At 39.5% G+C, this 13,992-nt stretch overlaps 1 protein-coding gene across 1 annotated transcript in view; it reads right to left on the reverse strand.

The window, feature by feature from the left end:
* LOC137502985 (ATP-binding cassette subfamily C member 4-like) overlaps window positions 1-13,992 on the reverse strand; it is a 183,546-nt gene that overhangs the window by 86,241 nt on the left and 83,313 nt on the right. The window contains exons 13-14 of the mRNA XM_068230280.1: window positions 11,270-11,505; window positions 5,379-5,692 (exon numbers count right to left, since the gene is read on the reverse strand). Of these exons, the coding sequence (XP_068086381.1) occupies window positions 5,379-5,692; window positions 11,270-11,505 (550 nt within the window). The remainder of the gene's footprint in view (window positions 1-5,378; window positions 5,693-11,269; window positions 11,506-13,992) is intronic.

The following is a 13,992-nucleotide window of genomic DNA, read 5'->3' on the forward strand; positions in this document are numbered from 1 at the left end:
AAAGGGAAAGGTAAGTGTATCTTTTAAGGTTATGTTTTGTTATTCATGTTTTTAAACATTGCTAATTTTTTACTTTGCACACTAACGGTGGTGTTTTGTTTTCAAACAGATATTGTGCTTCAAGCAACAGGCCGAAACTTCCAGTGTGTGAGCATTAACAAGAACTCACCAGTGCATGATTGTAAAGAAAGCTTATATAACTACCTCTCATGATCAATTCTACAGATATCCTGACAAAATAAAACAAGAATGATTCATTCTGAAGTACAATGACTTAATGCCTCCAGTTCAACATAGGCCTACTGCTGCCACCAGGGAACCAAAAACACTTTCGATAGTATATTATATTACACAAACACAACCAAAATTCCTGTGTGCAGGAAACATTTCTAAGTGTGTTGGGTATTACAAAACACAGAGTACAGGGAGGCAAAACATTTACAAAAGTCTGGTTTAATGCCAAAAGAAAATAGGGGAGGTGACCGTAGATCCCAGATATATTCACAAAAGAGGGATTCAGTTTTAAGTTTCATAAAGCAATTCAAATGTCTGGAATCAGATTATTGTAGAAGTAAATCTGATGTTAGAATTTATTTAAGTACATACATACATACATACATACATACATACATACATACATACATACATACATACATACATACATACATATCCCACGTCGTTCCATCTTAAGCGATGGGTCGGCAAACGAGGCTTCTCCACCAGTTGCGGTCCCTGAACTTCTCTCCTTCTTCAATGCTTTCCAAAGTATGTCCTCTCTGTTGAATGTCAATCTTCACCATGTCCTTGTACCTGAGTCTTGGTCGCCCTCTTGGTCTTTTGTCTTCAAGTTTTAGATCGTACATTTTTTTTTTGGTAATCTGTTGTCACCCATGCGTCGCATATGTCCATACCATCTCAGTCGCTGCACTGTTATTTTGTCCTGCAGTCTTACAACTTGAGCCTGCTTGCAGATTTCCTCATTACGGACTCTGTCCCTCCGTGTTTTGCCGATCATGCTACGGACAAATTTCATTTCTGCTGCCTGGATTCTACTAACATCTTTGTTTCTCATGGTCCATGTTTCGCAGCCCTAGGTCAGGATTGGTACGTAATAAGTTTCATATATGACTCTCTTACATTTGGTTGGTATTTTCTTGTTCCATATTATGTCTTTAACTATTTTGTAAAAGTTGCTACCTGCCTGAATTCTGTGGGAAATTTCCTTATCTATAGAACCAGTATCAGAGATAACACTTCCAAGATATCTGAATTGATGGTTCATCTGTAGCTGCTTCCCCTCCATTTCAATGTGTCCCATTGGTTGCCCGTATCTCTTCATGACCATAACCTCACTTTTCTCTTGGCTGAAGATGAGTCCATATTCTTTAGCAGATTCTGCCCAGGAGTTTATTTGTCCTTGAAGATCTTCTTTAGAGTTTCCCCACAAGCATATATCATCCGCAAACAATATAACTTTAATTTTCTTACCTCCAATGGTTTGGTGAACTTTTCTCTGAATCTCGTTCATCACAGTGATGAAAAGAAGAGACAGAACACCACCCTGTCTTAACCCAGATTTTATATCAAAGGTTTCAGTCATTCCTACAGGTGTTTTGACTTTACTTCGGGTATCTTCATACAAATTCTTGATCCGGTGTATCATGTCATCCTGTATTCCCATTTTCTTCAGTGCTTCCCACACCTTCTCTCTATTCACTGCATCAAATGCTTTCTTGATATCCAGAAAGGCTAACCACAAATCTCGGTTGTGTTCATAGTATTTTTCCATTAACTGATGGACTGTAAAGATTAAATCAGTTGTTGATCTCCCCTTCCTGAATCCATACTGTTCTTCGAAGAGGTTCTCTTCAATAAGGGGTCTGATTTTACGCTCTATAATTCTTTCATAAAGTTTACCAACTTGAGATGTTAAAGTGATGCCTCTATAGTTGGAACATTTCTTTCTGTCTCCTTTCTTGAAGATTGGAATTATGATGCCTGTTTTCCAATCGACTGGTATGTCCCCTTCTTTCCAGATCTTACGAAAGAGTCTGTAAATCCAATGTTTTCCAGAAATGCCCATTGCCTTGATCATTTCTCCATTAATTTCATCAGCCCCTGCTGATTTTCCAGTTTTGATGTATTTCCAGGCATATTCTACATCATTCCATGTTAATTCTAACCTGTTGTCAGAGGCAGACTCGCAGAAGGTAGTACCGGTACTGTCTTTTTGTGTAGGCTGCATGCAATTCACATTTAGTAATTCATCAAAGTAAGTCCTCCAAGTCTCTTTGATCTTCTCATCTTCAGTGATCAGATTTTCAATATCATTATCATTTAAGTAGCAAGTTAAATATTAAGAAAATGTGATGCATGTATAACTCCCAAACTGTCACTGAATTAAGGGTAAAAGAAAGTATTTTTTGCAAAATTTTCACCACAAGCTTTAACGTTAGATTTGGCACCCCACGTACGGATGTATGTTCCAAGTGTCTTGAATTAGATGAGAGAATTAAACTGGCTGACAATCCAGAGATCTTAAGAACAGAAATAAAGCTGCATAAAATAAGGGCTAAAGCATTTTACCAACTAATGAAAGAAGAGAGAGATGATTTGCTGATTCTCTCTTTTGATTGTCAAAAAAATTTCCCTAAGCCTAAAATTCCAGACCAGGCAACATATTATAGTAGGCAAGTGTATTTATAAAATTTCACCATTGTGAGTGGCTCTTCAAAAAAGCCATTCACAGATAACACATTTATTTATTCATGGGGTGAAAATGATTTCCGGAAGGAGCCAATGAAATAGAATTAGCTAAATACTACTGATATGTCCAATGTTTCTTTTATAAGGTGTTTTGCTGATGGATGTGGGGGGCAGAACAAAAATTCTATTATGATATCAATGCTCTCCTTCTGATTTGCCACAAAGAAATCTAAAACCATTAAGGAAATTGAGTTAATTTTCCCTGTGACAGGTCATTCATTTTTACCATCAAATAGAAATTTTGGGCTCACTGAAAAACAAACAGAGAAAATAGAAACTTTAATACAACCTGAGGAATTTCATAATGTTCTTTCTCAGTATGGTAAATTATTTGGCGTTTGTAAGAAAGACAAAAATGTTTTGATGATGAATCCAAAAGTTATACAAGCTGGTAAAATAGTAAACAATTCAAAGGCAAAAGATGTTCAATCGCTATTGACTAAATATTTTGGGACTCAGTGGAAAAATGTTGAAATGCTAAAGTTTTACAAAGAACTCATTGATAACAATAACCTTCCACTAAACAACACAGAAGATGAGGGAGATGCATGCGAGTAATGTTTATTGTTTTAATTTTTAATGTTTAATTCTGGTTCATTTTGTCTTTTTGGCTTTTTATACAGCATTGATTTTTTAAGTTAACTTTTAAATAAAGCATTTTTTGTACATTTTAATTGCTTCAGTTTCTTTAGTTTGGTGCAAACATGGCCATCTCCAAATTTGAACTTTAAATATTTCAAATAATTATGCAAATAAAACATTGGCATTCTGTAACATTCATCACAATGCTATTTTTAAGCTATTAAGCAAATACAAATAATTCTAAATCTCTTTATTTAGATTTTATACATTTTTTTTTGATCTCCTGAAAAATTAAACCATTTTGAGATGGCCGGTTTTGCAAACAGACAACTCAAATTGTCTCCACTTTTACATCCTGGGGTATACGAAATTCCCTGCGCTTGCAGCAAGGTATACATTGGCAAAGCATGCCGGTCCTTTGGTACTCGTATCAAGGAACGTGAACTTGTCTCAACCAGCTAGACAAATCAGCAACGGCTAAGCATGCCCTATCCTCGGGTCATGATGTCGCGTTCCAAGATGCTTCTTTTGGCCGATTTTGGCTCTGTCTGATGATTATACGCTAAAACATAGACTTGCAACCAATCCCAAGCTGCCATTCATATCGACTTATATCGGCAGAGTGCAATCTCGAAACCTAGTTGCCAACTCTAATATTTACATTCACCAGGTGGTTATACTATCTCACTCAGCATGCATGCTATTTGGTACGGTTCATGATCTTTTGTATTTTTTTAAAATACAATTTGTTTTGCGTCGCACCGACACAGGTCTTATGGCAATGATGGGATAGGAAATAGGAAATGTCTAGGAGTGAGAAGGAAGCGGCCGTGGCCTTAATTAAGGAACAGCCCCAGCATTTGCTTTGTGTGAGAATGGGAAACCATGGAAAACCATCTTCAGGGCTGCTGCCAGTGGGACTTGAACCCACTATCTCCTGGATTCCGTCTCTTGGCACAGGCCAGAGCAAAGTATAGCTTCCACCGAAGTCCCAGTCTCATCCATGGCTGTGACAATATGGAAGCTGCTGGGGTATGGGTGGTGCTGAGTAATGACATTCAGAGCACAACCAGTGTGTCTGAGTGTTATGAAAGGTGTTGCTCATAGGATCAGTCGTGCTGCAGTGGCACCTTCTGGTCCAGTGAGGAAAGCAATGGCAAACTACCTCACTCCTCATCTTGCCTAGTACACCTCATTTGGGCTCTGCCATTGGTTTTTGCAGTTTCCCTATAACTGCATAGCCTTTGGTGGTGCTATTTGAGGATCCAACCAGCCTCTGGGCTGATGACCTAACAGACAGACATCTCCTGGATGCAAGCTCACAGATGTGCGCCCCTAACCACTTGTTCAACTCGCCCGGTCTTTTGCATTTTTCTTCAGTAATTTGTATTTTTCATAATAGTCTCTAGTATAGTACAGTATAGTATAGCACAGTTTACAGTTTAGCATAGCATACGTTAGTAAAATACAGGTTTAGTGGTTCTGTGTATAAAAATAGCTGTAGTTTTATTTATGTCCATGTACTGGTTAGTATACTTAGTTCGTGCATGTTTAGAATGTCTCAGTGTAGTTAGGGAAAGATAATTGGCAACAAAGTGACTCAGATCAGTGAAGTGTTCCCTCTGTAGGCTATAACCTCCCTCCTGCGCCAGCCATTAGTGATGAGTGATCTGTTATTTCCTCATTCTCTCTTATTCTTAAAAATTTTTTCCCTTTCTTTCTTTTGGATGTTGTTAGTAAGTGTAGATTTTGTGAATTTGTTTCCAATTCCAATTCATTAGCTTTTCCGAGTATGGTATTACATTTTACGAGGGCTGCTTACCCTGGCCGTTATGCACCAGCTGTTCTTGCAGCAGTAGCACGCTGGCAACAGAGGTAAGGCGATGCTCATTTGTTTTGTGAGACGTCAATTTAGAAGTAAAGCCTTGCGGAGTATAAATCTGATTCCAAAGTCAATAATGTGGCCATTTATTGTGACTTGAATGGGTTTAGGAATTGTGTTCTGTGATGAGAGGAGACATTGAACTCACCTGACGGATTGGTATCGAAGAACCTCATCCTGGTGCGGATCATGCTGTGGAACATGAGATGGTGGAGGTGCTCGGAACACTTCATGCACACCTTGCAGAAGGTGAGGGAGCGCGTGATGGCGATGACGAACAGAGACACGATGATACCCGTGTAGATGTAGATGTACGTGTACGTGCTGAACATATCGTGGTGCTTCACGTCGTTCATCAACATCGGCACCACTGTGTCGTTCCTGTCATCGTACAAAGGAATGACGGACATTAGCAAGTCCATGTCCGTATTATCTTGTTTCCTCATTTCCTCTATATTAGTCCTGGAATTGTAAAGCTTCAACTCAGTAGCAGTTCAGTTTATTTATCTAGAAATTAGAACAACAGGAACATGAATAGGAAACCATAATGGGATAAAATACAATGACAAATCAGTATTGGAAACAAGTGTCAAATCAGGACATACATAGAGAGAGTATCATTATTTTATCTGATGCAAATAAACATCACACGAGGTATGTTCACTTCCTTGCATAAAACCACTTTATTGTCACTAACTCTATTCCTTACAACAAACAATTCCCACTCAGTTCACTTAACGACTACACGATGATACACAATTATACACATATAGACTCGAAACAGGTACCTTGCATAACAAGCCAAATAGCAAAATCCAGTCAAGAGAAATTAAATTCATGAGAACAATGAACCAAAAGACCAGGAAAGACAAGATTAGAAATGAAGCAAACAGGAAGGAGGCTGGCATCAAAATACCTGTCACCAAGCTTTTAGGAAGACGCAGGCTACAATGGTTTGGACATGTTATGAGGATGGACAGAAGAAGAACAGAAAGGAATTACTTTGACAGAGAAGTGAAAGGTGAGAGGCCAGTTGGGAGACGAAGGAAACAATGGATAAACACAGTGAAATCGTAGGTCAGAAAGAGGAATGCCAAGTGAGAGGATATAGAGGAACAGAAACTATACTTTGACAGGAAGAAGTGACGAGCGCTGGTACACCACATCCGGGAAACTGGAGCTGGAAAATGATGATAATGATCATGATGACAACAGCAACACTATTAAGGGACAGACATCAAAAAGTCCTCACACAGATCATTCACTTCCTCATCACAGAGTTGATTCTGACAGTACAGATATCAACCAAATCCTCAGCTTACTGTAACCCACACTCTTGGCCTATCAGCTCAGTATATATACTGTTCGACAACCAGTCTAGAAATATCAATTTCTGGAAATATCCTTACAATGGAACACGCCTGAAAAAATGTCGACTGACCAGCCAAGTGGAGTAGGTAAAACTCGAATGTTGGATTACAGTTTACAAACACACATGGAAAGTCTATAACATTCCTAAAGCTAACGTAATAAACATTTTGTTCCATATTGACTATGAACAGTGACAAACAGAGGAAGGGAGGTCCACCCATTCAATATCTTTTGCTTAAATATCAAATATCTTTATTAGTTTTTTTTTTTTGCTAGTGCCTTTACGTTGCACCGACACAGATAGGTTTTATGGTGACGGTGGGATAGGAAAGTCCTAGGAGTTGGAAGGAAGCGACCGTGGCCTTAATTAAGATACAGCCCCAGCATTTTCCTGATGTGAAAATGGGAAACCACAGAAAACCATCTTCAGGGCTGCCGACAGTGAGATTCGAACCCACTATCTCCCGGATGCAAGCTCACATGATTTAGATGTTGATTCCCATAGAGAATCTGAAATATTTGTCCTGAATGAGCAAATTTATAATACCAATTTAAATGGTCCGTTATTGGACATTATAAATTTTCCAGCTAGCTCATTCTTGGTTGCCAGCGTTTCGCCCTCGTGTGCCAGGGTGGGCTCATCAGTTGGTACCTAGCACACCTACCAATACGCTGGCTAGTGCATACCGTGGAGGCCACTGCGTAGGCTAACTTTAGCCACCGGCAGTGCCAATGCACTAAGAGACTTTGTCTCCTCACTAAAAATTGATGCCTGCTTGGCCATCAGATGATTTAGATGTTGATTCCCATAGAGAATCTGAAATATTTGTCCTGAATGAGCAAATTTATAATACCAATATAAATGGTCCGTTATTGGACATTATAAATTTTCCAGCTAGCTCATTCTTGGTTGCCAGCGTTTCGCCCTCGTGTGCTTTCACGCACTTTCATGTATTCCCTAAAGACACTGACCTAAATGAATGGTGACAGAAGTAATCAAGACATTATCGAAAGCTATCTTTCTCAGCTACTAGGTTTCGGAAGGCTTTATGATGATCCTCTTCCGACAGTTGTGACGCGAAAGGTGAAATCATTGCTTCTAGCCTCAATACTTCCGAGACGATAAGAAATTCCAACTGTTCTCGAACTCGATCAGAACTCGGATATCGTGTGCCAGTCTAAGGCCAGCGTTGAGCCCACAACATCCTATTTTTTTATCGAAGGATGAGCAAGGGTTCGTTAAAGCCCTTGAAGATCTAGTAAAACAGCTCGAGGACAGTCGTGAAACCAAGGAGCTGCTTGAAGACTTCACTGGCTATATAGCTTTTAGGATAAAGAAGAAGAACCTCGATATAGAAAGTAATTACGGAGAGAAAACAGATCAAAATACAAGGGGTGGAAATTAAATTGCAAAAAAGAGTCCCAATTTCTTTTTCAAGTTGCTTTACGTCGCACCGACACAGATAAGTCTTACGGCGACGATGGGACAGGAAAGGGCTAGGATGGGAAGGAAGCGTCCGTGGCTTTAATTAAGGTTCAGCCCGTGCATTTGCGTGGTGTGAAAATGGGAAACCACGGAAAACCATCTTCAGGGCTGCCGACAGTGGGGTTCGAACCCAATCTCCCGAATACTGGATACTGGCTGCACTTAAGCGACTACAGCTATCGAGCTCGGTGGTTTCAATTTTACCACGGGAAAGAACTGAAAGAGGGTTCTAACATCATCACAAACCTTACGGATATCCTGAAAAAGAAATTCCCCGAAATTTATGAACTTGCAAGTTGCTTCGTGAGAAGCTGTTCTTTTATTTGAATGGACGCTTTAAACAAAAGTAAGACACTGAAGAGACCGGGTTTCAGTTAATACAACATCGATAAAGAAAGAAGAAAAGCAAAGATATTCCACTGATGCTATGGATAAGTGTGTTTGATATTATTTTTTTTAATATCAGCATTATTCTTTGTGTATAACATACCTGTTTTTTATGAAAGACAATTTATTACGTTGTCTATGAAACCAGTGCTAAGAATGTTAACATAAAGGCTCATTAATATGGCCTATCTAATGTTCACGTGGAATTTGTCATTTCCTGGTACTTGGAGGAGAACATTTACTGTACTGTTTGTGTTGTGGACAGTTTCCTAACATTTGCTGTTTGTGTTGTTGACAGTGTATATAGTTTCCCAATATTGCTTGTAACAACGGACATATTTATTGCAGTCATCAAGCTTTAATGTTCGAGTCTGTAACAATTAGAGCCCCTTGGTATTGTTATCATAGGTGTTGAGAACATGAATGGTCATTCCACTGCGATCACAGTCTTAGCATTGTTAAAACCTTTTATACAGAAATAAGATGTACAATATTATAGGTTAGGATCCACCTTTCAATACTCCGTAATAAGATGGTAAAAAGTAGTTACAACCTGTTTAATGGGACCGGTTTCAACACATTTTAAGTGTCATCATCAGCCAATTTGCGAAGATCTTAAAACAACTAGCACATTGAATACAGGCAAAAAATTAACATTGTATCATAACGTAGCAATTCAGTAAATGTTCAAAACATTTACTGAATTGCTACGTTATGATACAATGTTCAAAACATTTACTGAATTGCTACGTTATGATACAATGTTAATTTTTTGCCTGTATTCAATGTGCTAGTTGTTTTAAGATCTTCGCAAATTGGCTGATGATGACACTTAAAATGTGTTGAAACCGGTCCCATTAAACAGGTTGTAACTACTTTTTACCATCTTATTACGGAGTATTGAAAGGTGGATCCTAACCTATAATATTGTACATCTTATTTCTCTATTCAATACGGAACAATAATGAAGTTTTTAACTTTAAACCTTTTATACAGATCGAAATACTTCAGAAACGCAGCTGGATTCACACTGTATTTGATCTCCTATTAGTACTCTACTGTAATAGTGAAGTGTAATGCATTTTCTTAGGTGATGTTAAGATATCAATGAAGTTCTCTTGTGGCTAAAACAGAATAGCTTACAGTAGTGTATTAGCCTACATCATGCAGAAGACAAGGCGCTGAGGGTTCATTTTGACGTCATCGACGGCCAAGCGTGGTGGGGAGACCTGCGCGTGATCCCTACCTCTTACTCTAACTACCTTGGTTCTACTATAGCTGATGATACTGCATCACCGGCTCTTACGCCTCAGGAACTGCAACAGTCAGTCAACAGTTTCAAGGATTCATATGACCTTTTTGGCCTCACCAAAAGAACCAAGATACTTGTCCAGCCTGCACCAGAGACTAACATTCCAGAATTTAACACTGCCATCTGAAACACCAAACTAGAACAAGAAGACCACTTCAGTTACCTTTGGAGTATCTTCAGAACAAGATATGGAAAACAGACTTCGTGCTGCTCATGTGGCCTTTGGCTGACTATCATACAGAGTCTTCAGGAATAAAAACCTTATAATTTGTACAAAAGTAATGGTGTACCAGGCTGTAGTCATCTCTACACTTCTCTATGGCTGTGAAACGTGGACCGTATACCGCCGTGACATCAAAAAGCTGGAGCGCTTTCACCAGCAAAAACTACGCTCCATCATGAACATCAAGTGGGAAAACTACATCTCCAATGTTGAAATTCTCGAGAAAGCATGTGCTAAGAGTGTAGAAACATTCGTTGTTGGCCACTGCCTCAGATGGGCAGGACACGTGCACTGTATGAATGACAACCAGACTACCGTGCCAGATCCTCTATGGTGAATTTAGCTGAGGTTCAAGACCACAGTGTGCCCCCTGAGAGGTTTCAAAGACCAACTGAAACAAACCTTAAAGATGGCAGAAATAAACCCACAAACCTGGGAAACGTTTTTCAAAGACTGTTTACTTCGGTAGCAAAGTGTCTTTGCCTCAGTTCAACACTTCGAACAAGAACGCCTCAGACATGAAGATATTAAGCGACAGGAATGCAAACTTCACAAAACCCAGCCAAGATCTTCCCCAGCCCTCAGCTGTGCGATGTGTGGACATCTGTTCTATGCAACAATTGGCCTGTACAGTCACTGGAAGTTTAAACACAAACTGCAGTGAACTGAAGTGAACTATTAGCCAGGAAATGTGCAAACTCAGAAACATGTAACTGCCGATGATGACAGCAAAACCAATAGCTTCAGAAGTTATGAATGAGGTATTTTCTTACCTCTCCAGTGCTTCCAAAGACATTCCAAGAAGAGTATAAGAAAAAGAAGACAGGAATGGAATACTATTACTGAAGTGGAGTGGTGGAAGGAGAGGCAGCACACGAGAAGTACCATCAACACCCTGATTTGGCAGGAGCTGGACAAGGCGAAGTGAGAATGATGATGATGATGAGATATGATTTCTACTGATTAACGTGGATGTTTTAATTTTTCCCTTTTTTTCATGGGAAACTTTATATGATATACAGCATTACTGTCAATATACGGAACAATAATATGAGATTCATAAACTGCAGCTGTTTGACATGCATGTTATAGCAACTCTGCTATGGGAAACACAAAAATAATGACCTCCGACCCTCCGTGGTGAGACAGCATTAGGAGAAGGAGAAGAAGAAGAAGAAGAAGAAGATGATGATGATAATGATAATAATAATAATAATAATAATAATAATAATAATAATAATAATATTGAACACAACTCACCAGTAAGACACAAAGTAGTCGACTCCACTTGCACATCCCTGTGCCATTAAGAAGAGCAGGGCGACGAGGAACATCACAAAGTAGTTTGTTCCAGCATGGAAATATTCAACATACAGAGACTTGACCCCAGACTTTCCCTTTGAGGAAGCTTCAGCCAGGTTTGTTGTTGCAGCCTTCTCATCCTTTTTCTCGTTCGTCGTTTGGCCTTCACTGAGATCCTTTGAAGATGATCTGCTCTGTAGAAATGTAAGTTCAGTTATACTCGGGTAATAATCAATCAATCAATCAATCAATCAATCAATCAATGGCCTGCATTTAGGACCATCGCTCAGGTGACAGATGCCCTATCAATTGTTTACCTAGCTTTTCCTTAAACATTTTCAAAGAACTTGGAAATTTATCGAACATTTCCCTTGATAATTTATTCCAGTCCCTTACTTCTCATCCTATAAACAAATTTTTGCCCCAATCTGTCCTCTTCAATTCCAACTTTATCTTCATATTACGATCTTTCCTACTATTAAAAGCTCCACCCAAGCTTATTCTTCTACTTAAGCCATTCGACGCCAACTCTCCACTGACAGCTCGAACCCAGCGTTGTCAGATACCTGAAATCAAAATACGGGACAGATGTGCGATCGAAGAAATCAACAGACTCTTATTCCATTAGTTATAAACTTTGTTTCAAACTGAGACGCTTGTTAATATGTTGATGTCAAAGTGCAGTTTATTAATGCATGCCTTAACATTTATACACAGACTGAAATCAAGCATGTTGGCCACACAGTTTGGATCATGTAGCTATGAGCTTGTATTTGCGAGATGATGGGTTTGAACCCCACTGTCGGCAGTCGTAAAGATGGTTTTCCGTGATTTACCATTTTACACCAGGCAAGCCTGTCTTAAGAAAAGATGATCAGGAAAACGGACTATATATCCACACCAGAAGATTGGTTTCATCTTGTGGAAGTTCAAGAGTGAAGGAAGAATCCTTTTCATGTGATAGAAATGAAAAGTAGGTCAGGAGTTAAAATGCCCCTCCGGAAGATTGTGATGGCCCAGGGGCTCGGCACAAGCATTTTGGAAACTGCACAACTTGTCGGGTGTTCGAGGAGTGCTGTGGTGAGAGTCTTCAACAAGTGGCGAAACCAAAGGTCCAACCACGTCGAAACGTCCAGTGGTTGGGCGGCCACCTCTCATTACAGATGTCGGAGGTCGTAGGCTGGACAGACTGGTAAAACAGGACAAACGGCGAACTGTGGCAGAACTAACATCAGACTTTAATGCCGGGCAGAGTACAAGTGTGTATGAACACACGGTGCACCAAACATGGAAATAACGTCTGAACCATTAAAGATATCGGTATTCTGTTTTCATATTCGTAAATGATACCCAGGGGCTTGTAAAATAATTTGCTATGTATTCTCATGGGGCGATTAATGACCGAGATATTGATACTAACTCCGTATTTTTAATGAAAAGGCACAAATTCATACAGTTGGCCTAAAAGTAAAAGTATGCAAATATTTTCAAAATCGGACAGTTACTTTTTGAGATATCAGTAAGAATAACATTCGCGGTTTTGCATGCTGCATCAGACAGCATGCAGGGACATATTGACAGGCAAGCAGTTTCCTGGATGTCATTCCAGCCACAGAATGGATACCAGGCACGTAAACATATTGTACACATGTGATGGATTTGCAAAGTGTGTATGACAGGCAAACTCATGAAAGTGATTTTCATGGTGTCCCATGTTCAACACCAGGTAAATGCCGGATTGGTACCTTTGAGATAGGCCACGACTGACGTCCTTTCCAAATCCTTCCCATTCCCATCTGTGGGGAAAGACGCCCAACAGAACACAACCTGTTACACATTGGTTTCAAAACAAAACAGAGCAAAAAAACTTTAACCTCCCTTCCCTGTTGTGTTTGCCGGTCATACAATAACGTTGCACACCCAGAGTTTGTTACAGTACATCACTTTATATGCATGGTAGTTTACAGTACATGCCTGGTGGCCGGAATCCATGCCAGTAAACAACTTGCATGCTAGTACGTCCTTGGCCGACCGCTCGCTGTCTGATGTGGCACACAAAATCCCAAATGCGGTTTTTATTGATATATCAAAAAATAACTGTCTGATTTTGAAAATACTTACATATGTGTTAGTATCACTATCTCAGTTATTAATCACCCCATGAGAATAAGTAGCACATTATTTTATAAGCCCCTGGGTATCATGAAAATGGAATACTGATATCTTTAATGGTTTAGACGTTATTTCTGTGTAACATCCCCTGAAACGGTTCGCTAATATATTCTCTGTGCGACATAAAGTACAAATAATTCGCTCTCTTATACTACCTATATTTGACTACTGTGACACTGTGTTGACTGGAATAACCTGGGACAGTAACAAGAAACTGGACCGGAGCCTGAACAGCTGCATAAGATATATCTTTAATCTGCGATATGATGCTCATATGTCACCTTATTATAAGGAGTTGTCGTGGCTTCGAGTGCACCAGCGCCATGAACTTCACATGCTATCGCTTCTGCACAAAGTTCTTTCCACTAATACTCCCGACTATCTGTCTTCATCTTTTACTTACCTCTCGTCCTATCATGAACACAATACAAGATCTGGTTCCTCTCTTGCCATACCTATAAACCGTACTGCTGTGTACAACCGCTCCTTCATAATCTCTGTGTCTAGGT

This window comes from Anabrus simplex, chromosome 14, assembly GCF_040414725.1.
Source record: "Anabrus simplex isolate iqAnaSimp1 chromosome 14, ASM4041472v1, whole genome shotgun sequence".
Lineage (NCBI taxonomy): Eukaryota > Metazoa > Arthropoda > Insecta > Orthoptera > Tettigoniidae > Anabrus > Anabrus simplex.